This window comes from Symsagittifera roscoffensis, chromosome 1, assembly GCF_963678635.1.
Source record: "Symsagittifera roscoffensis chromosome 1, txSymRosc1.1, whole genome shotgun sequence".
Lineage (NCBI taxonomy): Eukaryota > Metazoa > Xenacoelomorpha > Acoela > Convolutidae > Symsagittifera > Symsagittifera roscoffensis.
This window is the reverse complement of record NC_087062.1, coordinates 67,951,564-67,977,097: the sequence shown is the minus strand read 5'-3', so window position 1 is coordinate 67,977,097 and position 25,534 is coordinate 67,951,564. Positions and strand designations below refer to the sequence as shown.

The 25,534-nt window shown below is 36.4% G+C and overlaps 2 protein-coding genes across 2 annotated transcripts; both read left to right on the top strand.

The window, feature by feature from the left end:
• The first annotated feature begins 3,701 nt into the window (after window positions 1-3,701).
• Window positions 3,702-19,066, top strand: LOC134848101 (ADP-ribosylation factor-like protein 8B). Its single transcript, XM_063865449.1, has 3 exons — window positions 3,702-3,881; window positions 14,584-14,769; window positions 17,466-19,066. The coding sequence occupies exons 1-3, from the start codon at window positions 3,705-3,707 to the stop codon at window positions 17,655-17,657; spliced, it is 555 nt and encodes a 184-aa protein (XP_063721519.1). The 5' UTR covers window positions 3,702-3,704; the 3' UTR covers window positions 17,658-19,066.
• A 2,405-nt stretch (window positions 19,067-21,471) lies between these two features.
• On the top strand, window positions 21,472-23,950 carry LOC134856944 (transmembrane protein 17B-like). The gene is made up of 2 exons (XM_063873238.1): window positions 21,472-21,870; window positions 23,324-23,950. Exons 1-2 carry the CDS (start codon window positions 21,529-21,531, stop codon window positions 23,600-23,602), a joined length of 621 nt encoding a protein of 206 aa, XP_063729308.1. The 5' UTR covers window positions 21,472-21,528; the 3' UTR covers window positions 23,603-23,950.
• The last annotated feature ends 1,584 nt before the right edge of the window (window positions 23,951-25,534 follow it).

The following is a 25,534-nucleotide window of genomic DNA, read 5'->3' as shown; positions in this document are numbered from 1 at the left end:
AAGTAAAAAATTGAAGGGTGGAGGGGTCATGTTACTGGTTACGAAAAAGTTAAACCCAAAAGTAAGACATGAATTAAGCAGCATGCACAAAAAGTATGATAGCATCTGGTTAGAATTTAAAGCCGGACTCAACAAAAATGATAGAACCACTCTATTAAACCTAGCCTACAATCCTAATAGAAACAACAAAACAGACTTCTTAGAAGATCTAGTCAAATCAATTGACCATGCACAGTCATTTAATTCAAACCTGATTTTACTAGGAGATTACAATCTCAACTATCTCAACGAAGACGACAAACAGTCTTTAGATACAATCCTAATACCATATAATCTGGACGTCACTAACAAATTAACACCTACTCACTCAAAAGCACTAATTGACTATATTATCATCGACCTAGGCATAAAATATCTAACAAATAATTCAATAGTATTCACACCACCATTTAAGACCGACCACCAAGCAACAGCATTCATTACAGAACTTAAGTTGAACAACAATGTAAGACAAATCAAACATAAAATATTTGACAAATCCAATTACTCCAATTACAAATTCAAACAAAAACTATCAGCTATAAATTGGAGAAGTTTCTATAGCAATAATAATCCCGAAATAATGCTCGACATCCTCACATCTAACATTGCTGACACCATTAAAGAATGTGCCCCACAGAAGGCTATTTTCATTCGCAACGACAAACCAAAGGTAAACTACGAAGATGATAAATTTATATCCCAACTGTTTAACTCGAAAAAAAGCGAAAAAATGGAGTATAATAAACAATACAAGAAACTCAAAAAAATCTTCCAACCTCATTCCATTACTTAGAAACTCCTTCGGCGATTTCATAACCAATAATTTACAGATGGCGAACCTGCTAAATTACAAGTTCTCAACTCTTGGATGCTTTTATGAGAAAAATTCAAAAATCAGGCAAAGTTCACCGACTTCTACATGCAAAATTCGAAATAAAAATAAAATTTCATTCCGATTCATCACATCAGCTGAATGTAAAAAAAGAAATACATAATTTAAATAGTCAAAGGGCACCAGGTCGATCCAAAATTCCAGCCTGGGCATTGAAGGATGGCTGCAATAAAATATACACACATCTGACATCTCTATACGATGAGTTTTTGAAAAACAAGACATATCCTTGCAAGCTCAAAAAAGCAATTGTCACACCAATATACAAAAAAGAAGATCCAGAACTACCAGAAAGTTATAGGCCTATCTCTATAACTGGGGCTCACTAAAAATTTTTTGAAAAATTGTTATATAAACAAATCAACGAATATCTGATATCCCAAAAATTACTAAGTAATACCCAGTTTGGGTTCAGAACATCATATTCAACAATCGACGCTATTCTTTATTGCACTGAAGCATTCAGAGAAGCAATAAACAACAAAAAAAACTGTAGCATGTTCCTTACTGAATCTCTCTAAAGCATTTGATTCTATTGATCATATTTATCTTTAGCAGAAACTAAAACGGTTAAACTTTTCCGAAGAAGCTATAGAAATGATCAATTCCTTTATCACCAACCGAAGCCAGAAAACAATTGTTAACAACACCGAATCCGATTAGATTGCACTTGAGCAGGGTGTCCCACAGGGCACTGTCCTTGGCCCTCTAATATTCAATCTTTACATTAACGATCTCAACAAACAAATTGAGAAAACATGTAAAATAGTTCAATATGCGGATGATACTTTACTATTCTGTGAAAATAATGATCCACAAAAAGCTATTAAAGCACTCAAAACCAATTGCAGTCTGTTGTTAAATTATTTTTTTAAAACTCACTTCAATTGAATGCAAAAAAAAACAGAACTCATCGTTTTCAGCAAAAAAAACATTCAAGGAAAAAGGATGAAAAGTATAGTATAACTCTAGATGACAGAATAATTGAGAAAAAAACCAATGTTAAATACCTAGGAGAGTAGTTTTAGATCAGTTTCTCACATTCCAAGATGAAATCAAAAATATTCTCAGGAAAATGGCATGCGGAATAAAAACACTTCAATCAATCAAAAAGCCATTGCCAGTGAAAACAAGACTCTTGATAATGCATGCACTGGTAATTAGTCATTTGCATTACCCAGCAATTCTTTTAAGTGGAATATCCGCTAACCTAATGATATCTCTGGAAAAACAGTTAAGCTGGGCAGTAAAAACTTGCTGCGATCGTGCAAAATACGACTCACCTTCAGACTTGAAGCTTAAACACAATATATTACCAGTAACAATGTTTCTGGACTATAAAATATTATGTCACTTTTGGAAAATACAACATCAATTATTGCCAGCCTATTATAACATTGAGTATGATAACCACCAAATAGATACTAATACAAGAAACAAAAAATTATATTTTGGCGACAGATACAATGGGCAAAACATAGAAAATTCCTTCTTTAAAAAGTCCGTCATAATCTGGAACAAACTAACAGATGATAAAGTCAACTTTAAAGACATAGTAACATACAGAAAAGCAAAGATAAAATTCAAGAATTATTATTTATTATTATTTAAAGAAGACCCCTCTGTGGCAACTCCTGGTAAAGTTTCATGGAAAAGCTTCAAGTTTATATAATAACATTTATATTTAAAACCACCTTGAAGCTCTCAGGTGAAAAGTAATCATCGATAATTGTGAAAGATTTTGTTTTGTTTATTGTTATTGTAACTATGTATATCTAATGATGTTATGATATTTCTATGAACTGATAGAAAAAAAAAACAGAAAACATTTGACATACACTTGTGTATTAAATTAATTTCGATGTGCAATTAAAGTGTTTTTTTTTACATTCATATGATGTAACGAAGATGGAACGGAAAGGAAAAGATCTTTTAAACGCTACCAGGGCGGGGATAGAGTTATAAGAATTTAGTAGGAAACCAAATTCGCCTGAGTTTCTGAATTTGTAATTGATCGTGTTAAGGAGAAGTGTATTAAATTTGGGTCTAGGACAACAAGCAGACGGTAATTCAAGTCGAAGGGAATTTTTTCATCTGTAGTACGTTGCTTTTCAAAATATTAGGGTAGTTTAGTCCATAATAAGCGTTATTTATGACAATGAATTACTTAGGATTGGCATCAGTTAATAATATCAGCCGTTTCTTGAAATGCATAAATTATAAACAAAAAAAACCTTCAACCGTGTTTTATTATTCAACTTTCCTAAACATCATTTGGAGGCTTAAATTTTATGAAAACGCTTATAATTACCGAATAAAGATCATGAAATTGAGAAATTTCTTAAAAAGTTTTCAAATAAACCTTATTTCATGACTTAATGAGAAAATTTTCGGCTTGAAGTCCCTTGTTTTACGATTCGGCTTGAAGTCCCGTCGGCTTGATGTCCGGCACCCATTAAATTTGTGTGTATTTGAAAATAATTGTTATCTAAATTTGATTTACATTTGAAAACACTTCAAACTGGCAAATAAAGTGTTTTTTTTTGTTATTTCATTCCGGATATTTTGGGCTTATGCATTTTTTTTCAGTTTTTATTCTTTCAATCATCATTTTTAAATCGCAAGTGGTGCGAAGCTCAGTTTTGCTTCTGTGTAAGAGTACCTTGTTTTTCCCTTATTTCTCTTTTAGTTACCCTTTAGCGCTATTTACCGCTCTCTCGCTTGTGTTTGCGAAGCACTTTTACATCTGAATGTCGATTACAGATTCAAAATGCTTCGTTTCTTTCGTTCTCTTCTTGACTGGCTCAGAGGTTTGTTCTGGAAACAAGAAATGGAGATGACATTGGTCGGCTTGCAATGTAGTGGAAAAACAACATTTGTTACAGTCCTGACTTCCGGTCATTTCCAGGAAGATCAAATCCCAACCGTTGGGTTTAACATGCGTAAGGTACATTTGACAGGCATTAAATAATTTTGCCTTTGCATGGCCAATTCGAAAAAGATCTGATTACTTCACAGTCTACGAGCTCGCATGGAAAACTGAAAGTGATCCATATATATTGCCTTAATTGTTTGAAAGGACCAAGTGTATTAGTTGGGTCCTGTCGGAGCAAACAAAGCATCTTTTAAATGGCAAGATAGTTTGTTCACATGTAAACTCAATTAAAAATTTAGTTTTCCCATAACTTATTGATTTCATTTACCCGCAATTTATTGTAACTAAATCATCATTAATTCATTTTTCATACGATACAGTCGCTTTCCAGCTATCGCGAAATATTCCTTCTGGTCCGCTCCATATCCTAAGGAAACTAAGCACACTGAATAAGCCTACTACAGAAAGACAAACTCCATCAGCGCTAACTCCATGGAGAAGCTTAAACGAGCTTAAAGAAACTGTCTGCGAGTTCTGAAACGGCAAATTTCTCAAGTCAGTGACATTTGTGCTAGCCTCAATAGTAACCAAGACGAGTTGAGCGATAAAACAACCGAACTTGAGCATTGCTTGAGTCAATCCTCAACTGCTGATCACGAGCTGCTTGACGCTATCACCGGTGATGCAGAATACGATCAAGTATTCGATCAATATCAGAACACCCGGAATGATGCTCTCCAAACTCTACAAGCCGTAAAGAGAACGATAGCCGCATCTAGTCAGCCTATCAACCCTGTTGCAACTATGCAGATTGAACCTACAAGGATCACACCAAGATTGCCTCAGATCAATCTGCCTAGCTTCAGTGGCGATTTCGCTGCCTTTCTAAGCTTCATTGATCAATTTCGGTCAACTGTCCATGACAATGACAAGTTGTCACCGGTTCAGAAATTGATGAATCTCAAGAGTTGCGTTACGAGTCATGTTTCTAAGCTCATCATAAACTTGAAGACAGCAACTACGAGGTAGCGCTTCAAATGCTAGAGCAGAGATACAAAAACGATCGAGTCATCCTTCGAAAGCTTTTGTCGCGGATTCACTGCAGTTCGAACGGAGAATGTGTCTCAGCTTCGTCAGCTACACTCAATCATCAATGAGACTTCGGTCAGTAGATAACGATTTATGGTATTTCCTTCTCTTCGAGAATCTCGATCCTGAATCTCAGAAGGCATGGGAAACTGCAAACGATGGGACTGAAGCTCTTTGAGTTCGATCGACTCATGGTGTTCTAAGACAACAGAGTCAGTTCTTTAGAGGTGGATGAAGGATCTCATTCCAGATCCTTTAAGCCAGAGCGTGAGCAGCAGATGTTCTTGACAGAAAAGAACGGATCTCATAAGAATGGCTATTCTTTACCACAGTGTAAAGTTCAAAACTGCCGAGAGCGACATCCAATATGGCACTGTGCGAAATACAGATTGATGACAACGTCAGAAAGAAAGAATTACGTGACTAGCAACAGGCATGACAAATCACGGCATGACAAATCACTGTGCAGAGGTCCTTCAACATCACTGCAAGACATGTCAAAAGGAGCATCTTACAACTCTTCATGGCAATTCTTGTCAGCCGGGTCCTCATCTCGCAGCGACAATAGATGCTCTGCAAATCAACCGAACTGGAACCATCACAGTTCTTGCAATGGCAAACGTCAAAGTTCGATCTCAGAACGGTCGAATTCATCACTTGAGGGAGCTCGTTGACAAATGTACTCAGACGAACGTCATCACCCTACAGGCCATGCACCGACTTGACATCAAAGAAACAGAAGCTCCAGTTTGCATAGTTAGAGTGAGCCAGAAGAACGCTGTCTAATCATGGTCGAATGAGTCTCACAATTCTACCAAAGTCTGGTAACAATTTCAAAGTTTCTTGTGCGGTGCTGGAAAACATCACGGATCACGAGCATCCAAACTCACAAATCGCAGCCACAGACCTACGAAAGGTGAGCAATTACAATTTAGCAGATCCAGCTTTCGACAAGACCAACACAATTGATCTACTGTTTAGACAAGCCGTCCAGACACAAATTGTGAAGTCACGGAATGTCAAGGAAGGAACTATATTGCTAACCGACACGATCCTTGGTTGGACAGTCTCAGGTGTCGCTGATACCGATCACGCAGTCACAACACGAAGACACTCGCCATGATATGGAATCAACTTCCTTGACAGCCAGTCATCCACATTTGACAGATTTTGGGAATTTTCCTTCATCTCCAGAATCCCAACACTCATCCAACGAACTTGAGTGTATCCGATATTTCGATCAGACTACGACGTATGGCCCAGACGGACGAGCCATGGCGAGATTGCCAATCATTAAATCACAGGGGATCTATGACGAAAACAACCATGAATGGTTGCCCGATATTGGTCACTCAGCACGCAAAGCTTTCCGGCAATTCAGTTCTAATGAAAGGAAGCTTCGACAGAACCGTGAAGCCAAGGACCATTTTAACGACTTCTGCCAAGAGATGATTGACACTAGCCATATCGAGCAGGTACCTGTGTCAGATCAATTTCTGCCAGTCGGTAAGTATTTCATCGTGCAGTTTGGAAGTCGGACTCAACAACAAAGTGCAGAGCTGTTTTCAGCGGATCAGCTCCAACTTCAAATGGAAAGTCGTTGAATGATTGGCTACTGGTTGGTCACAAGCAGCAGCCAGGCCTCTTCAACATCCTTGTCCGGTTCCGATTCTACTAAATTGCACTATCTGGTGACATCATCAAGATATAGAGGCAAATACAACTACACCTCAAGATAGAAATCTACATCAGCTCTACTGGAGAAAAGAAGAGAAATCAATTGAGAACTACCGGATGACTCGTGCCATCTAAGATATAGCATCAAGTAGCTATCACGTCATACGAGTCTTGTCAGACACCGCCGACACAACAGACGATGAACAGACAAGGCTATCAATTTGCGAGTCCTTCTACGTGGACGACTACATTGGTGGTGCAGATACTGAGGAACAAACCATCAGAATCCGCCAGAGTCTCACGGACACTCTAGAAAAAGCCTGCCTACACATTCCGAACTGAGCAAGCAACCGCAAGGTTGTCATGAACGATATACTCGACAAATTGCATGAAAACAAAGATATATTCTTAGCAGAAAATGACCACAGCGTCTAAACTCATTCAAAGTTTGGCATCCAGTTTCTGATTGTTTCCAGTACCAGTGTATGGATAAATTGGACTCAGTGAAGCCTATAGGCTTGCCCTAAGACACCGCAAACCTTATCTAGCCTGCTGAGGACTCGAGTGTTGATTTTGAAGCAATTCCAGAAGCAATCCAAAAAGTCAAAAATGTGGCTAAGTTCAGCCCCAGATGACAAGAAAAGAGGAACCTCTGGAAACCAGGATCTGATGCGTTCAGACCCCAGCAGATGCTTGATGAATCGCCTAGATTTTTGCCAAGGATCAAAGTATTTAGATGCCAAATTTCACGAAGTACCAAATCACATTCTGGTCAACTCCGGACTCTTGAAAAGAGTTGAAAAAAAAGCAAAGAGCAACCAAAGCTTGACAGTCTCATTCACCATGTTTGTCCCAACACGACTACACATGAACTGGAATCAAAAAATGTTTTTTCAATTTTCGAGGTCGATTTAACCCAAAAAGTGACCAACTTTGAACAAAGTTTTCCGATCAAAAAATCAAAAAATGGGAGCAAACCGGCTATCAGCACACTTCACTCGCGACTGACAGGAATCATCCAGATGCCTCATACGAAAATTTTTTGCAAAAATCGAGCCCAGGTAACAGGAGCCTGAATTTGCTTCGACGGAAATTTTCAAACTGAAAAATTCAAAAACCAACCCAACAAAAAGGGCAAGAACGCGTTTCAACCATGCCCCAAGATATTTTCGGACGTTTCACTCAAAGTTGTTTAATTTGCAGAAAACACATACAGGATCCTCTGGTCAGCTAAATCGCGCTAAAATAAGAAGAAAGACACGCATAAATCCATCTACATTGATCGAGACCTGCTCATTAGCTTTGCCCGAAAGTATTCGAACTGCTACAGTCACTCGCCGGATCATAGCTAGCAATTTGGTACGAGTTTTTGATCACCTTGGACTAGTGACCCTGTAACGATAATGCCGAAGATTTAGTCCAAAAAAGATGGGACAGGGATTTGGTATGGGATGATATTGTTGGGGCACATATAGCGAACCAGTTCTAACACTGGATGGATAGCTTCGAACTTATCTTCCCTGGCTGTATCTCGGTACTTGGCCAGGGACAGCTTTCAGCAAGTCAATCTTTATCTCTTCTGCGATGCATCAGAGATGGCTTATGGAGCAGCTATCTATGCCAGAACAACTTCAGACGCAGGAAGCCACACTTCATTGCTAGCCGCCAAGTCACGACTTGCACCAAGGAAGACAGTTTGCATTCCAAGACTTGAGCTTTGTTCAATGGTTCTGGGCTGTAAACTCCTGAAATGTGTCTTGAAGTCAATCAAGACTTTGCAATTGACGGTAGATGTCAGCGCATGGAGTGATTCAACAATAGCACTTGCTTGGATCAGATCAACTTTTGTGGCCAACCACATTGCCAACGTTGAACAGATGCTACCAGCTGACAAGTGGAAACACGTTTTGACTCATCGAAACTCAGCCGATCATACAACGCGACCAGTAGCAGCAGCTGAATGAAAAAATTTGCAGCTGGTCAGGGTCCTCTTAGTTGCAGACAATTGAAGTTTGTATTCCATCGCAACCAAAAATTCTCGAAGCAAATGAAGAAAAGAACAAGCTCAAACGTTCATTCGACGAAATCATCCTGCTCACTCAGGCAGCTGGCGGGGAAGAAACCATGCAAGCAGTAAAAGCAACCAGGACTTAACGTCGGACAGACAAAAAGAGCGAAGAGTTCTTCGATTTTGAACGATGGGGACTTTTTGGTAAAGCTATACGCATTTGAGCCTCCGTAGGAAAGTCCGCCCTGAAACTTCTGAAGAAGACCACCGACGGTCGTAATCAGCTTCAAAAGTTAGGACTAAACTTTCTTGTATAAGACGTTCAGGAGCAGCAATCGGAAACGGTCAAGATATTAGCCGGACATCAAACCTCCTTCATCTATATGCGTTCGTAGACGATGACAGATTGCTAAAAGTTGGTGGACGACTCGCAGCTGCTAAACGTGAAAGCAAAATTTCAGATGATCTTGCCTCCGAACTGTGAACTTGCCTCATTTTTCGAGAACTGTGATCCACCACAGTCACATTGTTCAACTACACTGTTTACTGAATACCACTGTTGCTCACACTCGGCAGCATTTCTGGATCGTACGATTCAAGACGATGGCGCGAGCAATGATAGGCAACTGCATCACTTGCTTCATGTTCTATAGTTGAGCAATGAATCAGCTGATGGGAGATTACCCTGGTGAGAGAGAGTCAATCCATCACCACCATTCTCCATGTCGGTATCGACTTAGCCTGACCAATGTAGTATAAGAAAGCCGATCAACTACTCAAGTGTAACATAGTAGTTTTCATTTGTTTTTTTTTTACAAAAGCAACCCACTTGAAAATTTGAAAAGCCTTGGACACTGAAGAATGTTTGAATGTTATCAGAAAGTTCATTGCTTGACGAGAATGTCCCAAGATTTAGATTTTCTCCGATAATGGAATCAACTACATCGAATTACTCAACGAGCTGATTAAAGTGAAGAGACTTATACAGGATAGACACAAGATAGACAGTCTCCCTGATCATGTTCGAGACTTAGGTATCAATTGGACTACTATACCTGCAAGGGCTCCAAGCTTCAGAGGGCTATGGAAAGCTACTGTTGAATCAATGAAACTACTCTATCACAAGACAATAGGCAATGAAGAAAAACTTAAACTTGATGAGATGTACACAGTACTTTGTCAGATAGAAGCTATAGTCAACTAAAGACCGATCACAACGAGCTCGGATGATGTCAAAGACAGTGCGCCACTCACTCCATCAATGGAATGGAAATGGGTAGCGTAGTACACGACCGATATGAAGATTGCGGAAATTTCCGATGAAAGACGATGAGAGATAAAAACAATATATTATTCAAACAAACAGATCATAAACAATATTTTTAAAAAATGGTCAGTCATTCAACTCCTCGTCCTCGTTCTTTCAAACCCATCCTTCCGATTCGACTCCTTTTCTTCGCCACAGGATCAGGGGCTGCATCAAACTACTCCATCCGCCTGAGGACCGCCCGACACTCCCAATTCACCTTCGACACCTTCACACCCGCCTTCTTTTTACTGCATCCAAATTTTATCTCCATCTGAAATGTGAAAAAATTGATCATAGACCAACGGGGGTGGCAATATTGGAGCAAACAAAGCATGATTTAAATCGCAAGATAATTTGTTCACATGTAAACTCAATTAAAAACGCATGTTAGTTTTCTCCATAACTTGATGATTTCATTTACCCGCCATTTATTGTAACTAAATCATCATCAATTCATTTTTCATACGATACAGTCGCTTTCCAGCTATCGCGAAGTTTTCCTTCTGGTCCGCTCCATAACCTAAGGAAAGTAAGCACTCTGACTAAGCCTACTACAGAGAGACAAACTCCATCAGCTATGGAGAAGCTTAAACGAGCTCAAAGAAACTGTTTGCTAGTTCTGAAACGGCTAGTTTCTCAAGTCAGCGACCTTTGTGCTAGCCTCAATTGTAACCAAGACGAGTTGAGCGATGAAACAACCGAACTTGAGCATTGCTTGGCTCAATCCTTAACTGCTGATCACGAGCTGCTTGACGCTATCACCGGTGATGCAGAATACGATCAAGTATTCAATCATTATCAGAACACCCAGAATGCTGCTCTCCAAACTCTACAAGCCGTAAAGAGAACGATAGCCGCATCTAGTCAGCCTATCAACCCTGTTGCAACTATGCAGATTGAACCATATATATTGCCTTAATTGTTTGGAAGGTACAAGTGTATTAGTTGGGTCCTGTTGGAGCAAACAAAGCATGTTTTAAATGGCAAGATAATTTGTTCATATGTAAACTCAATTAAAAACGCATGTTAGTGTTCCCATAACTTATTGATTTCCTTTACCCGCAATTTATTATAACTAAATCATCATTAATTCAATTTTCATACGATACAGTCGCTTTACAACTATCGCAAAGTATTCAGGTCCCTTAATATAAAATTTTTTCTGGAAAAAATATGCAGGCCCTAAAACATGGTTCCCATTTGATCGCTTGAGTTTTACACTTGCGAGAGCAAGTGTCTTGTAATGGGGAACTAGACTTTTTTCGTAAAATTTTTTTTACAAATATTTTTTTTGCTTTTCTGACTTGCTTTATTATGTGGTAGATAAGCAACAGCTACATATTACATAGAGAAACTTTGGGAATAAATCGAGACACGCAGTTTCAGATATTGCCACAGTTTTCAATTATGGCGCGGAAACATACTGAAGATGTGTTTTTATTGAACTGAACCTTAACAAATTCCAGGTTTATACTTTGCCTAGAGGTAACGTGGTTGCATTGGCACTCTAGGGTGTGGGAATGAGTACCGGACGGGCCTTTTTTTGCTATTCCGGTTCAAAATTGAGTTGCCAACTTTCGTTTGTCGGCTAAAAGTTTTTTCGGCTTAGCTGTAACATCACAGAACTTTTGTTCCCATTACAAGTTTTGTTCATTGTAGTTTCAGGGGGCTTTTACAATAACATTTTTTTAGCTCAACTGGTGTCTTCTCAATGAAGGTCAGCTTTGTTTCAGCTTCTTAAGTTTGGTTCCTCCGTTGCTAATTTGATATTCAAATATTTTGCTCTGCATGTTTGCCTAGAATCAACTTGTATCGAGACATACAAAAGTTTTGGTAGACTTAGTTTTTTGTTTGTTTTTCTACTTTTGCTTGTGCTGTATCGCAAGTGATGTCCTTTTCCGAGAATCTGTATTGATTACACTTGCGATAGAAAGTGCATTGTAACCGGGTACCAGAGTTTTTCCCGTAAATTATTTGTTCGCAGGACTTGATCGACTCATTTTCTGGAAGCCTCTGTTAGCAGCAAATTTACTAGTACATGCGTATTCTGTGCATCTTAGCATTTCAAATATCTTTGACTTGATATAACCATTTTGAGTTTTTTTTTATCTCTAGCTTCGAAGGAACTTTTTTTTCCAAGTTAAGTCGCAAATAAAAGCGCTCATTTGGTGGCATTTTGGGTTTATTTCAAACCACACGCAATTTAATAGCATCCGTTGTAGCTTTTTTAAAGCTAGTGTTAGTTTAATTCCGAGCGACCGAATTTAATCCGAATTTGATACTTACTGAATTAGCCAAATTCGGATACTTAATGCGCGAATTTTATCCAGTTTTCTATTGACGCGTGTATCGTGGCGAAGTAAGCTAGCTGAAATATCCTGCAAAAAAAAACTTGATCAACGCAAAAAAAAAACGATCGAACTGTTGTGTCACTAGCCCCACATTATATCGTTTTGTATTCACACAAGCAATGCTTGTGTTATAGTATGAACTATCTTTTTTTCCAACCTAAGTCGCAAATATTGCTGCGACGCAAATTTTGTCGCGATAAAAATGTCTTCATTTTGAAAGTGTTAATTTTGAACAATAACTAGCTATTAAGTACAGCCAATGCTATAGAGTTTAACTCAGACTAATATTGTTTCGACTGTTGTAACGAAAGAAACGGAATATTTGTGCTCGGGGTGGTTTTTTCACACAAATTTGACTTAATAACTAGCCATTTTTGACAGGATTTTTTAAATGTCATTCAAAAGGTATTGTTGTCGTGAGCTTAAGTTTGGAACCATGTTTCACCTGTGATTATTTTTCGTAAAGTTATGGCGGTTTAAAAATGGCCATTTTGGCGAATTTGGGTTAATTGACGCGCGTTATATTGCGCGCTATTAACGCGTAAGCGCAGATTTAATCCCTCATAGAAATCGTTCCAAAGTGGTTGAAGGAAGCTTATTTGCCAGAATTGATTTGTTACTAACAGCAAATATTATCACTTTGTACTTAATATGATGGCTTGTGGGGAGTTGATTTTCACAAAAAATCTCAAATTAAAAAAAATGTCAAATTTTTTTCATGTAATTACTGCTCCATAGACTGCTCTATAAATTGAGAGACGTGAGTTGGTAAATTTCTTTTTTTTTTCAAATTGACTGGTACTGCTTATGCGTCATAATTGACGTGCGTCACTTAAGAAACTTTCTAGACTCAAAATTTTGCTCATTCAGTTTTTCTCAGTAGCGTTATCGGTCATATTTTTGCTTGTGTATGCGAAGTGCAACTTCGACTCGGTGTTTTCATTGTTGTGTGTTGGTTTTTTCGGAAAATTCAATTTTTGAACGAAAAAGTAGTCCAGACACTAGGACAGTCGTGAAAAGCACCTACTAATGTATTTTTTTTTTCAATTTAGATGATTTTTATCCATCAAATTCAACGAGCCTTAAAATTCTACAATAATCTGTATTTGGAAAATGGAAGTTTTTCCTTATAAAACGATAGTTTTTACAGGTTTTCTTGTGTTCTTGTCCATGCTTGTTGGCTACATTTGCATTCTGTTTGTCTTTGCTCCCTTATTCAATCTCTGTTTGAGAGACTGAAATAAGCAAGCGTTTTCAAATCTCTGTTTGAGAGGCTCACAATAAGCAAGCGTTTTCAAATCGGAATTAGGACACTTTTTTTGTTAACAACTAAAATTATTCGGCGCAACAAATCGGATAGAGGCAGATTATTTGGGGAAGCAGCATATCTTTTCTGATAGAATGTCTGGCAAAGAGATGTTTTTTGAGCAGGTCTCCATTTTAAATTGTCGTTCTATTCGAATTTATTTTGTTTTATGTTAACTAGCTCCTAAATTTTGTATTTCGTTTCTGGCTTATTATGTTTTTTTCTTCAATTTTGTTTGGCTTAATTGGTTGCGGGGTGTATTGCATCTGTTTAGTTGTCTCTTATTAATTAAAATCGCTTGTGCTCAGGTGGGGGTAAAACTTGAGCTCATTCTTTCCGGCTCAACTGTCGTCTACACGAGAATTGTCTGCTTAGTTACCCTTGTTAAATTTTGGGTTTCAGTGCATATTTAGGACTGGAAAAGGTCTTTCTCAGCATCTTTCCGCTGCAGCAATTGAACTGGAATTGTTCGGCGATTTTTTCCGGTTTTTTGATTCTGAGGCTTTCGTACTATTTTTTTGGCTAGCTTCGTGATATTTTTTTTGCCACAAGCGGTCGCAAGTTGCACTTCGTCTCTTATAAATTTGTGAATGTTGAGTGTAATTCTTCTGTGAATATTCTTATTAGGTGATTGTTTTAATCAATGAGCCAGTAGATTAAACAAAATAAACATAATAAAATGTTGGTATGCTAAAAGATAACGGCGAAGACATTATATCAAACATTATATTAGACATTTTATTAAACATAATATAATGTTGGTATGCTAAAAGATAACGGCGAAGAACAGCCTCGTCGAACGTTTATGCTGAGTTCGACTTTTCAAAGAACGGTTTTGATTTTTTTGATTCAATTGAGTTTAGACTGAAAATTTTTTTCCGTTTGCTCTTTTTTCGCGAACCTAAAGTCATAGAAAAAAATTTCTATGACTTTAGTTCTCAAGTTCTTGTAAAAAAAAGTGTAATAGCGGTACTGGATATGTTTTTCTTCAAGCATGATATATGGATGCTAAAATATTTTGCGCTTCTCTTTAGGTATCCAAGGGTAACGTGGTGATCAAAGTGTGGGACATTGGAGGCCAGCCTCGCTTCAGAAACATGTGGGAGAGGTACTGCAGAGGAGTAAATTGCATAGTTTACATGGTGGATGCAGCAGACACTGAAAAGCTGGACAGCAGCAAGAGTGAACTTCAAGCCTTGCTGGAGAAGCCACAATTGCAGGTAACAAGACAACGCCCAGATCTTGGTGAAAACATGGTAGATTCCTTCGCAGATTTGCCTTATGATTATGATTTTTTTGTGAACGATTATTAATTAATTAGTTGTTTCCTTCTTTCGAATCTCCACTGTTAAAAGCTGCTGATTCAATTTGGCTGAAGCATACATAGTTTTTAGCCTTTATGCAGCTTTTCATTATTTTTAACAATGACACATGTTTCAGGGTAGCAAGTAATGTGAATTATCACTTCGCCTGTGTGAGCATATTGCATTTCATAAGCTGCTTCTAGGAATGCGTTATTTAAAAATTTCACTATTTTTTGCTTCAAGTGCATGCCGCTAAATGAACGCTTACTTCCAGAAATGGTTGGATTTATTTTCATAATCTGAAATGATGCATTGAAAACAATTTTTTTTTACTTGCAATAATTGATCAAGAATATAGACAGCTGAAAAAGTTTCGGAGTTTGTAACTTGCTCATTGGTCGTCCCATTTTCTCAATTTGGTTTTTTATTTATTGCATGATATCAACATTCTCGACTAGTGTTTCTCGACTTGTTTTTCTTGAACATCATACGAGAGATACGTAGCTATAGTTCGAAAATTTTCTCTTTTTTCAGTTTCGTGGCTTTCGTTACGTTTTCTGTCTGCTAACTTGCAAAGCTATACCTGTATCGAATCAAATCAAATTAAATGATTGTAAATTCAAGCAGCTTTAAGTTCAAATTTTTGAATTTTTTCCAAAACAAGTCTGGTGATATATTATAATAGGTGGCAGATGCTTTTGATTTAACTCGGCTTGTTCAAAGGAAGGCAAACTCCACTATCAAAAGTGTAAGGGCCAGGAAAAACGTGACCGACTCTTAAGTTTCGAAAGTGGAATTTATATTCAGATTTCCCAGCGGAATGAAACATTTTCCTATTGATAAATTTTTCTCAAATTGGGTTAATTTTATCGAAAAAATGTTGAACATAAATTGTCTAAGAGTCAATGAACGTAATTTAGACTCTTATATAGGTCGTGATATGTTTTTTCCGTTTTTTACGAAAGATTAAAATATGTTCAAGCTCTTTTACTTTTAAGCGGTTTCACTTTTAATTGTTCCAACCATTGAAAATGGGGAGCAACTTTGTATGGTGTATTGGTTTTTTTTGTTTTTATGCAAAATCAGGTACGACAAACAATTATCGGAATGGGTCGAGTGATATATCAAATTAAAGCCCTTTCAGTCGTGATTCGAACGACATTAAAAGATTTTGAAAATTTTTTCACATTGTTGAGAAAAAACCGGTTTGCGATTTTTGGTCTAATTTCGAGCTAATAAGTTGACAGTGTAGGCTTTCGATAGCTGATTTAGGCTTAATTTAAGCCGTGAAATCTTAGTTATACTCAGGTAATGGTAGTGTGTGGAGTTTTTAGCCCAATTTCGGGAATCAAAAACTTGAAAATTCAACAGTTTCCTCAAAACTTTCATTTTTTCTCTCGTTTTTCTAGTAATTTTTCTTCAAAAACTGTTTTCCAATTGACCTATTTTTTATGACTCTCAAATATGCCTAAATTTTTTTTTCGTTCAGATCTTTGTTATCACAACATGCCGAAAAAATGACACCAAGTTAAAAAAAAACTTTTTTTTTGTATTTTCTAAGACTGATCGGAATATTCTGTGCTACTTGTTTCTTTTTAAGTTCAATTCATTTCCTTTGTTTACACTTGCGAAGCGAGTGTATTAGTACAAGCTTTCTTTTTTCGAAACTAAGTCAAAAATATTAGTGCACTTTTTGGGGCGCCTTTACAGCTTTTTCATAGCATGTGCTTTGACATTCGAATAGTAATAATTTAATTGTTGATGCATTTTTAATTGCTGAGATAATTAATGAACCGAAAGAAGTGATTTGTGTCAAACAACAATAATAATGAAAACTCGGTTTCAGAAATTTTCTAACTCATTATATCTCGTTTTTTTTTTAATGAATAATTTATACATAATGTGGCTTTATGCTTTGCGATTTGTCACATGCCAATTTAGTGTGGATGCCTTCAGTTATATTCCAAATTATTTCTTGCAAAATTGCATCTATTTGTATTTGGTGTCACTTATGCTGAATGGCTTTTGCTATTATTAGCATATTTAGCTACTTTATTCGTGACTATTGTTTGTCGGTGGTTTAGCTTGCGTGGCTGAGTGGATAATGCATGAGACTCAAAATCTCTTGATTGCAGTAGGTCGCAGATTCGAATCCTACACATAGCCGAGTTTTTGCTGATCCGAGGCTTGTTTCTACTTTTTCTTATTTCACTTGATAGAGCTGCTTTTGATCGTGCTCTCGCAAGTGCTTGCGAAGCGCAGCTTCGTCTCTGTGTAAATGGAAGGCTAAATCTACAATCGAACAGCAAAAGTGTAAAGGTCACGAAAATGATCGAATTCTAGTTTCGAAAAATCAATTTTCAGATTTTCCAGCGAAATAAAAAATTTACTTATTGGTCCTGATTCCTTAAATCTGGTTGATATCATCAAAAAGGATCCAATAGCAAATTGTTCTTCAAATTTAAAGAGCTTCAAGGCCATTTTTTTGAGAGTTATAAAATATATAAAGCAACAGCGGTTGTAGTAGTTTTCAGTGCTGCTGTACAACCTCTGCTCATGTTTGTTCATGTGCATGTCTTTCACCTAGCTACGTGATTGTTTGATGTCTTCAGGGCATCCCCTTGCTGGTTCTGGGCAATAAAAAGGACCTGCCAGATTCTCTGACACAAGAGCAACTGGTAGAGAGATTCGAACTGAACTCGATTGCCGACCGAGAAGTGGCCTGCTACTCGATCTCGTGCAAAGACAAAATCAACATCGACATCACCCTCAACTGGCTAATTGCTCACTCGAAGAACAAGTGAGCATTCCTCGCCTCCTTTTTACGAACATCAGCCGAAGAAATTTCAATATTTACCCTGTCACTGTATACTTGAAAACAGAAAATTAATGCGAATTACCAAATCCTAAAGCAGCATTGGTGCTTACCACGAAGCGGCATTGGTGCTTAAAAAGAAGGAATAAAAATCGGATTGTAGTTTTGACTGTCGCAAATGAAATGTAATTGTATCTTTATTGTGCTTTTTCTAGCTCTTCTTTACTCAAATAAACAACTTTTTATTTGAAACGATCTTTGAAGACTGAAACTGAGCATTAAAATCTAATGAACTGTACTCTTGATAAAAGGATTGCTTGTGTATCAGAATAATTTGGTTTGTATTGTTAAAATAAGGTAATTCAAAATAGATATCTAAGCGATTTAAAAAAAATAGGGAAAATCAATCGATCGGAAAAGCATATATACATTGTTCAGATCTTGATGAATTATTCTATCCATCTCTTAACTTCATATGCTATACAAAACTTCGACTTTACAGTTTAAATTAATTAGTAATTGTCTCCAATTCTCAATTGCAAAAACGTTCATATCTACCAATATTTTGAAGTATTTTTCTATATTCTGAAGGATTCGAAGTTCTGAATTTAGTTTAATGGATATTTACCGGTTAACTTGTTTTTATCAATTTCGTTGTGCTTTTACCAAAATTGACTGCTAAGTTTTGAGTGTTAATGAAAAAAATATATTCAGTAAAGAATATTTGGTCATAAAAGATTTTCCTTATTAGATATGATTTGAACCTCGTTTTTGAATTTACTTTCTAACTAGACCACAAAGAACGCTCTTTTGACAACAAGGAAATGAAGCCAAAATATTCTCTTTCCTTCTTAATTTCAAAATTGATTTGAGTTTTCAGAACCACCTGAAAACTATGTCTATTGGTATTTGAAATCGGTTAACTTCGGTGTGAGTGGTATAAATTCGGCATAAATAGGTTGAATTTCGGTATAAATAAGTTCACATTTTTTTAACTTGAATTGCTGTCTATTTACCTTGTTCTTTGACATTTTTAACCGTATCTTGGCGATGTAATGGTTGTCTGTCTTTAACCGGCATTTAAATGATCCTTCAAGCTTAGTTAAAACTTGATCAAAAAAGCTATTTAAGATAGCTGTAAGCAAAACTTCCGGAACAGTATGACCATTTAAGGCGACTTGATGTGTTTTGGTGAATCGTCAGATGTTGCTTTAATTTAGTCAATAAAATAAATGAGTTGAGCTACTGTACCATTCATGCTTCTGTGTTTATAATTTTAACCTTCATGAAAGGACCTTCAGATAGTCGCATATATATTTATATAGACCCCACATTGAGTTGATAAATTTGTTGAAATGTCAAAATTATAGTTAAAAATACTACATTTTTAGAAAATTATGAGTTTTAACGAGAGCCAGCAAGCAGCTGTGGCTGATTAAAAGTCGATGAGCGTAGCGAAGACTGTTTTATAGGGTGTTATTTTTTTCTGGAAAGTCAAAAAATTTATTCACGCTCAATTTTGATTTCATTTGTTAAAAAGGAAGGCAAGCTTCTCTATCATAGTTTAAAGGTGACGTCAAACGTGATCGGCTTCTAGGTACGAAAGTGGACTTTAATTTTCAGATTTCCACTGGAATGAAAAATTTACCTTTCAATCTAGTCTTCATAAGTCAGTCATAAGTTGTTAAGAGTAGTGAACGTAATGAAGATTCTTATACAGGTCTTGGTGATATATTTTTTAGGAAAGTCTTAGTGTTCACCTTAATTTTTATTTTTAGTGGTTGGACTTGTGATTTCTTTTAAAGTTCAGTGCATTTTCATTGTTAGAAGGAAAGCTAACTCCAATATCGAACAGCAAAAGTGTAAAGGTCACAAAAAACGTGATCGACTTCTAGTTTCGAAAGTAGAATTTAATTATCAGATTTCGAGCGAAGTAAAATCTCTACGTATTGATCCAATTTTCTCATATTGGGTCAAATTCATGAAAAAATTGTCTTTGGTTCATTACTCTTTTACAAATGTCAGTTGGCTATATTTCAAGCTTCCAAGCAATCTATTTTCAATTTTTGATTTTTTTTGATTTTTAAAATCAATATTTTATGTTTACTTGATTATTTGAATACTTGAATATTTACTTGAAAATTTATTGACTCCTTTCAATTGGTTTTGATTTTTTTTAAAATCAATATTTTATGTTTACTTGATTATTTGAATACTTGAATATTTACTTGAATATTTATTGACTCCTTTCAATTGGTCTGTTGGCTGTTTGTTATTTTGATTTGTGTACTTGTTGTTTGTCAGGGCGCCTGCGATAGTAGAGTTGAACGAAAGAGTAAGTTGATTTCCGGCTGCCAGCTAAAGTGAAGTATAGGTTGCAAGATGGCAGTGGTAAATTGTAACTTGATGCCAAATTGGGACTGGTTCAGCAATATATCAATAACTCAATCTTAGTCGCCTGAATATAAGGAAGGCTGGTGATAACTGAAATAAAAAACGTTGAAATAATTTCGGTTTTTAGTTGTTAAGGAAAGTGATGTGCAAGAAAGTGAATATGAAATTAATTCAGAGCGTTCTAAGAGTTCCAGAAGTAATAAGTTTCTTTTTACAAAGAGTTTGTGAAAATGAAAAATATGAATTAACGGATGTTCAATTTGAAAAAATTGTGAATACTATTCAGATGATTTTCATGCAATCCGAGCTTATTTCACTTGCGAGAGCAAGTGTACTTGTAATTGAGAACTAGACTTTTTCCCCGTTGACAACTTTAACAAAATACTGCTGCAGTTACTTGAAAGTGCAGCAGTTACTTTCAATTGTTACAGTTACTGCTGGGCTGATATGCCCAGCTTCTTGAAACTTCAAATAAAATGACCTTGTAGTCATCATAGGTACTATTAATTTTTTTAAACAAAAGAATTTTTTTTCGGATTGGTAGCTTTTGTCCAAATATCCGTCGGCTCTTTTCGGTTTTTTTCTAATGCAATTTTTTGACTTAAAACGCGTATTAGCAGCCTAATTTATAGAGAATGGTTTTATTTTAATTTTTAAAATATACTTTAATTGAAGATTGTTTTGTAATTTGTAAAAGTATTTGAAAAGTATTATTCTTTTCTATTTTTCCATCAATTTTTTTCTACTAATGTGATATCATCGTAGTCATCTTATATTGCGCTGTTTCGAATGCAAAATTTTTTCCTATGCTCTTGTGGGGGGGGGGGGGTTTGGTCGTATAAACTTGCAGTTTCAAAATTTGAGAGCTTAAAACTTTTTATGACAACAGTTTTATTTTCGGCTTAACGGTGTTTGCCCCAATATCGGGTCCATCCTGTTTTCTTTGAACGGGTTGGGCTTTAAACAAAGTGCTAGTCATGAGCAGTTTTTGAAATTCGAAGTGCTACAGCTTGATCTATTTTTTTTATTGAAAGTTAATAATTTCAACAATTTTCAATCATTTTTTTGATACATCGCCTCTGCGTGAAAGTTGCTCATGCTCAGATTTGATTTTTGCAGTTTGACTTTTGATTTATTTTCAAGTTGAGTTCGTTTCATATGTGAGAAGGAAGGCAAACTCCCCTCAAATGCATTCTAAGGGTGTTTTTGAATATATTTTGTGACAAATGTTTTGTTAAAATGTTTCGACTTCCGTCTTGTCTTGTCTTCTTTGTATTTTATTTCGATTTTCGTTGTATCGCAAGTGTTGCGAAGCTATGCTTCGCCTCTGTTTAAGATGGTTAATTTGGCATACTGAGTGTCTTCAGTCTGTTGAGTGCTTTCAAATATTTAGATGATATTTCAGAGCTGGTATGCAAATTTGTCCACTTTGTGTATAATCATCATACATTTGTCTCCTACAAACTATGCAAGCAGCAAGCTCAGCGGCAATGCCTCAAACGGCGAGACAAGCTATGGTAATGTTAACACAAAGCATGTTCCCTTACCATGGCAAAGTGGATCCAATGGACAAACACATTATCCAGATGAGCAACCAGCTAGCGAGCAGTACCCCATTCCAGATATCTCTCTACTTCAATGCCTACTTTTTCCCCTTCTGGGCCACGTCCAACTTTGTCATGTTGGCCCTGAAGTTCGACGACCTCTCAGCCATCTATCAGATTCTTCTCCTGGCCTGTCTTGTGTTCATGACGCTGCTCGAAGTAGTCAGACTGTACTTGGGATACGTGGGCAATCTACAAGAACAGGTCATTTCTGTTTCCTTTTTTGAAGAAATTTTTAAATCTGAAGATGGAAAGGGGAGGCAGACAACGGGACTTTTCTGCTATACATGAATTTTTACCCACGACAAGTTTCAACAAAGTTTTAACAGCTTTTTTGCTACTTTCGTGGGGGGGGGGGGCGTTTAGTTTAGGATTCGGAGTGCGCACTAGTCCTCATATAGTTAAAATTGACTTTTGAGAGCAGTATAATAATTTTATGAGGGCAGCGTCTTTAAATTGCGCTTTTGATTACGTGCCCTCGAAAGAAAATCCCAAAAGAGTCAAAATTACAGGAGAGATATAAAAATGCACCGAAGTGCAACGATATTTGAAAATACTAAGCATGCATGTTTTATTACCCTTGTGATAAGCAAGGGTGTTGCAACCGGGTACTAGACTTTTTTTCCGTAAACTACTTTGCTTTCCAAATGGAAGAAGTGGCTATCATTGTAATAATATCATGATTATTGTAGTGTATAGTAGTAGTTGCATGCTAGGAATGGGTTTTGGTGGCTGTTAAAAGTATTCTAAGAGTATTTTTTCTGTTCCGGCGCTAAAGGGTTGGCTTTAATTTCGACGGCTTAATTTCGGGAAGTTTTATTTTCTTTTAATATTTCTTGGTGTTATATTGTAGTGATTGAGTTCGTGCATGAAATCTTCTGGGAAAAGTCTAAACCAACCCCCCATACCTTCCTTAACAAAATTGAAAAAAGCATAAAAGTTTAATAAGTTTTTCCTAGTTCGCGTAACAACTTTGTTTCAAAACTTTGTTGCTTTTGGCTTTTCGATCGACTGTATTCGTGCAGATCACATATTTCATGAGTTTTAGCAAATATTTTTTGCTTTCGTGGATGCTTGGTCAATTTAAAAATTTGTAATTTGACATGAAATTGAAAGCTTTGCAGAGTTACTGTTTTTCTGACAGATGCTAACAGAATAAATAATCCGGAAAATCATAGAGGTTACTTGAATTGTAAGAAAACAGTCAGCTTCTTAGGACGCTTTTTCGGTACTTTTTGCTGCAGAACCTTCAATATACCAGTCAAATTTAATATATTTTGCCTCCTTTCGAGTCTGGTGTTTACATCATGTTTTCATTAAAAAGACTTGTTTTCGAAGGTGTCATATTTATCTCAAGAAATTCTGGGGTCGTTTTCTTTTATTTCGACTTTGTGAAATATAAAGACATTTTGTAAAAGAAATTTGTATGCCGCACATAACCAACTTTTACTTCGATGTTTGTGCTGTGTATGGTCCATTTAAACGTTCCGTAAGCTTTTGAATTTTTAGTTTGAGCGTAAAACTATGCTTGTATTCAAAAGACATCCGTAGAGTAATGTCAAGCATAGTGGACTTTATAGTTGTTTTGGTGAGGTTCATGACATTTTAACAATTACTCTACTTTAAAATACGTTCTCTGATTTTTTTCGTATCATAGGTGCCAGAATTGGCAGGATCTTGGCTGCTGACTACAACTCTCCAGCTTCCCTTGACTCTAATCGTCTTAGTGCTGCCAGACATGGATGTGCTTCCGTTGGACTGTGTCGTCAACATCATTCTGCTGTTATTTGTGGTGACTCAAATAATATTCGGTCTGTTTGCTCTCTACTTCCTATCGAGACAACAGGTCGTCAAATTTCAGCTCCAGCAGTTCTATGACGAAACTATGGGAGTGGCGAACAATCCTGGGTTCGAATTCGAACCCATAGACACCTAATGACGACCCTCAAAATAGTTGTGAAAAGAGTTAATAGAAAAAATGTGCTATAACAATCGGGCTATTCGAAAAATAAAACGTCAGATGTTTCTGTCTTGGTGTTTAATTGGGCGTGATTTTTTTTCTTTGTCAGTCGAATACTTTTTACTGCATTCTGTCCGAAAGTTTTGGCAAATGCGAAGGTTTACGTTCTGTTGTCAAAAGAATGTCTTTGAGTGAAGTTATAGAAATAGAAATATAAATAGTGTAAATTAATAATTGTAAAGTAGTTGTAAATTTAGTGTACATAGATTCTAATCAATGTTTTACTTTACAAAGACATGGATCTCATTCAAAGTAGAGTGGCAAGTTGTTTTGTTTTCCTTGGAAAATCTACTGAACATAGTTCATGCGCTCAACTCTCCTTACCGGAAAGAAGCATTTCCTGGAATCTGAGGGATTCATGGGAACAAAAAGTTTCAGATCGCTTACTTTTTGCTATTCTCAGTCGTAGCTGAGGCGATTAATCAAGATTGCAATTTTTTATCAGAGCAGACTTATTACTAATGCGCGGCGTGCCAAACATGTTTTTCCAAATATAATTCGTACTTTTCATTGCAAAGATCCTGTGGCTCGGTGTCAGCCTAGGCATGCGCTTCAAAATATAATTTAATATCTTGCGTTTTAAGGAAACCAATTATGAAGTTTTAAGCGCGAGATAGTGGAGTGGAATGTAATCACTTTTTGCCAAATCATTTGCTCGCTTCTTTTTACTATTGCCTTTTACTTCTTTGGATTTACTTCTATGCGATAAATGTAGAACAAAGCAAAAATCTGAGCAATCCAGGAAGTTGAATTGACTGTTCCATATTAAAAATCAGGTCAGGAGCGACTCACCGCAATCACGCCTCTACCGCAAATTGTTCTGAGAAGTTTTTCGAAACCGAGAAAGAATTCTAAATATCTTTTGCAACCGAAATTACATCTGAACGAAAAGTTTTTTTTTATATTACCTTGATTGTGTGTCAAGAACGAAGTGAGAACACTTATATATGTCATGTTGTTTTTTTCACATTCCTAAAGTAACAATCAACATAATGAAGTCGTCTTTAAAGGTAGATTTTTGCTGTTGTTTTTTCAGGAAAAAGTCTAAAGTTTGTTCTCACTCCATATTTTATCTTGCAGTTCGACTTTTGATTTTTTCTAAAGTTCAATTCAAATTTCATTTGATAGACGGAAGGGAAATTGAGCTCTCTAATTGCGAAAGTGGCGCAGCAAAAAAAAAACGAACAACCTGTATCTCAGTGGAATAAAAAGTAAAATTTCGAGTCTATGAACGCTGTTCAGACTCTTACACTAGTGGACAAAATTAAGCGCAAATTCAGGATTTTATTCTGTAAAATGCCTCTTTTCAATGTTCGTATGGGATAACATTTCCTTCGAAATTCAGTAAAATTTTTACATAGACCGAGAGCAAATGATCAGATCTACATTTGTGAAAGAATCAATATTTGGTTTCAATGATTTACCAATGTCATCCGGGTCTGAAAATGTAGTTTTCCTCATCTGCACTAAGCTTTTTATTCGCATTAATAAGTAACAAACATCTAAGTCTAGTAAAAATTTCACACTGACTGTATCCATTTTCTCGCTAAGAATGTTTCACGTTGCATGAAAAAAATTTTTACTCCGCTTAATCAAGAAAGATTTCACTGCGATGCAAAATTTAGCGCAGATGAAGAAAACTGGCATTTTAAGACCCGGATTACATTCGTAAGTCATTGAAACCAAATATTGATACTTTTACAGATGGTAGCTCTGGTCATTTTCTCTCGGTCAATGCAAAAATTTTACTGAACTTCGAAGGAAATGTTGTCCAAAATTTACATAGAAAATCTAGAATCTGCGTTTATTTTTGTCCACCAGTTATCATTTTTTTAAAAAGGAAAAATC

Bases quoted from the DNA above. Each gene is read 5' to 3' on its own strand.
- LOC134848101 (XM_063865449.1), top strand. From the start codon at position 3,705: ATGCTTCGTTTCTTTCGTTCTCTTCTTGACTGGCTCAGAGGTTTGTTC. The intron at 3,882-14,583 runs GTACATTTGACA...GCTTCTCTTTAG, and splicing joins TTGGGTTTAACATGCGTAAG to GTATCCAAGGGTAACGTGGT. The intron at 14,770-17,465 runs GTAACAAGACAA...TGATGTCTTCAG, and splicing joins TGGAGAAGCCACAATTGCAG to GGCATCCCCTTGCTGGTTCT.
- LOC134856944 (XM_063873238.1), top strand. From the start codon at position 21,529: ATGCAAGCAGCAAGCTCAGCGGCAATGCCTCAAACGGCGAGACAAGCT. The intron at 21,871-23,323 runs GTCATTTCTGTT...TTCGTATCATAG, and splicing joins TGGGCAATCTACAAGAACAG to GTGCCAGAATTGGCAGGATC.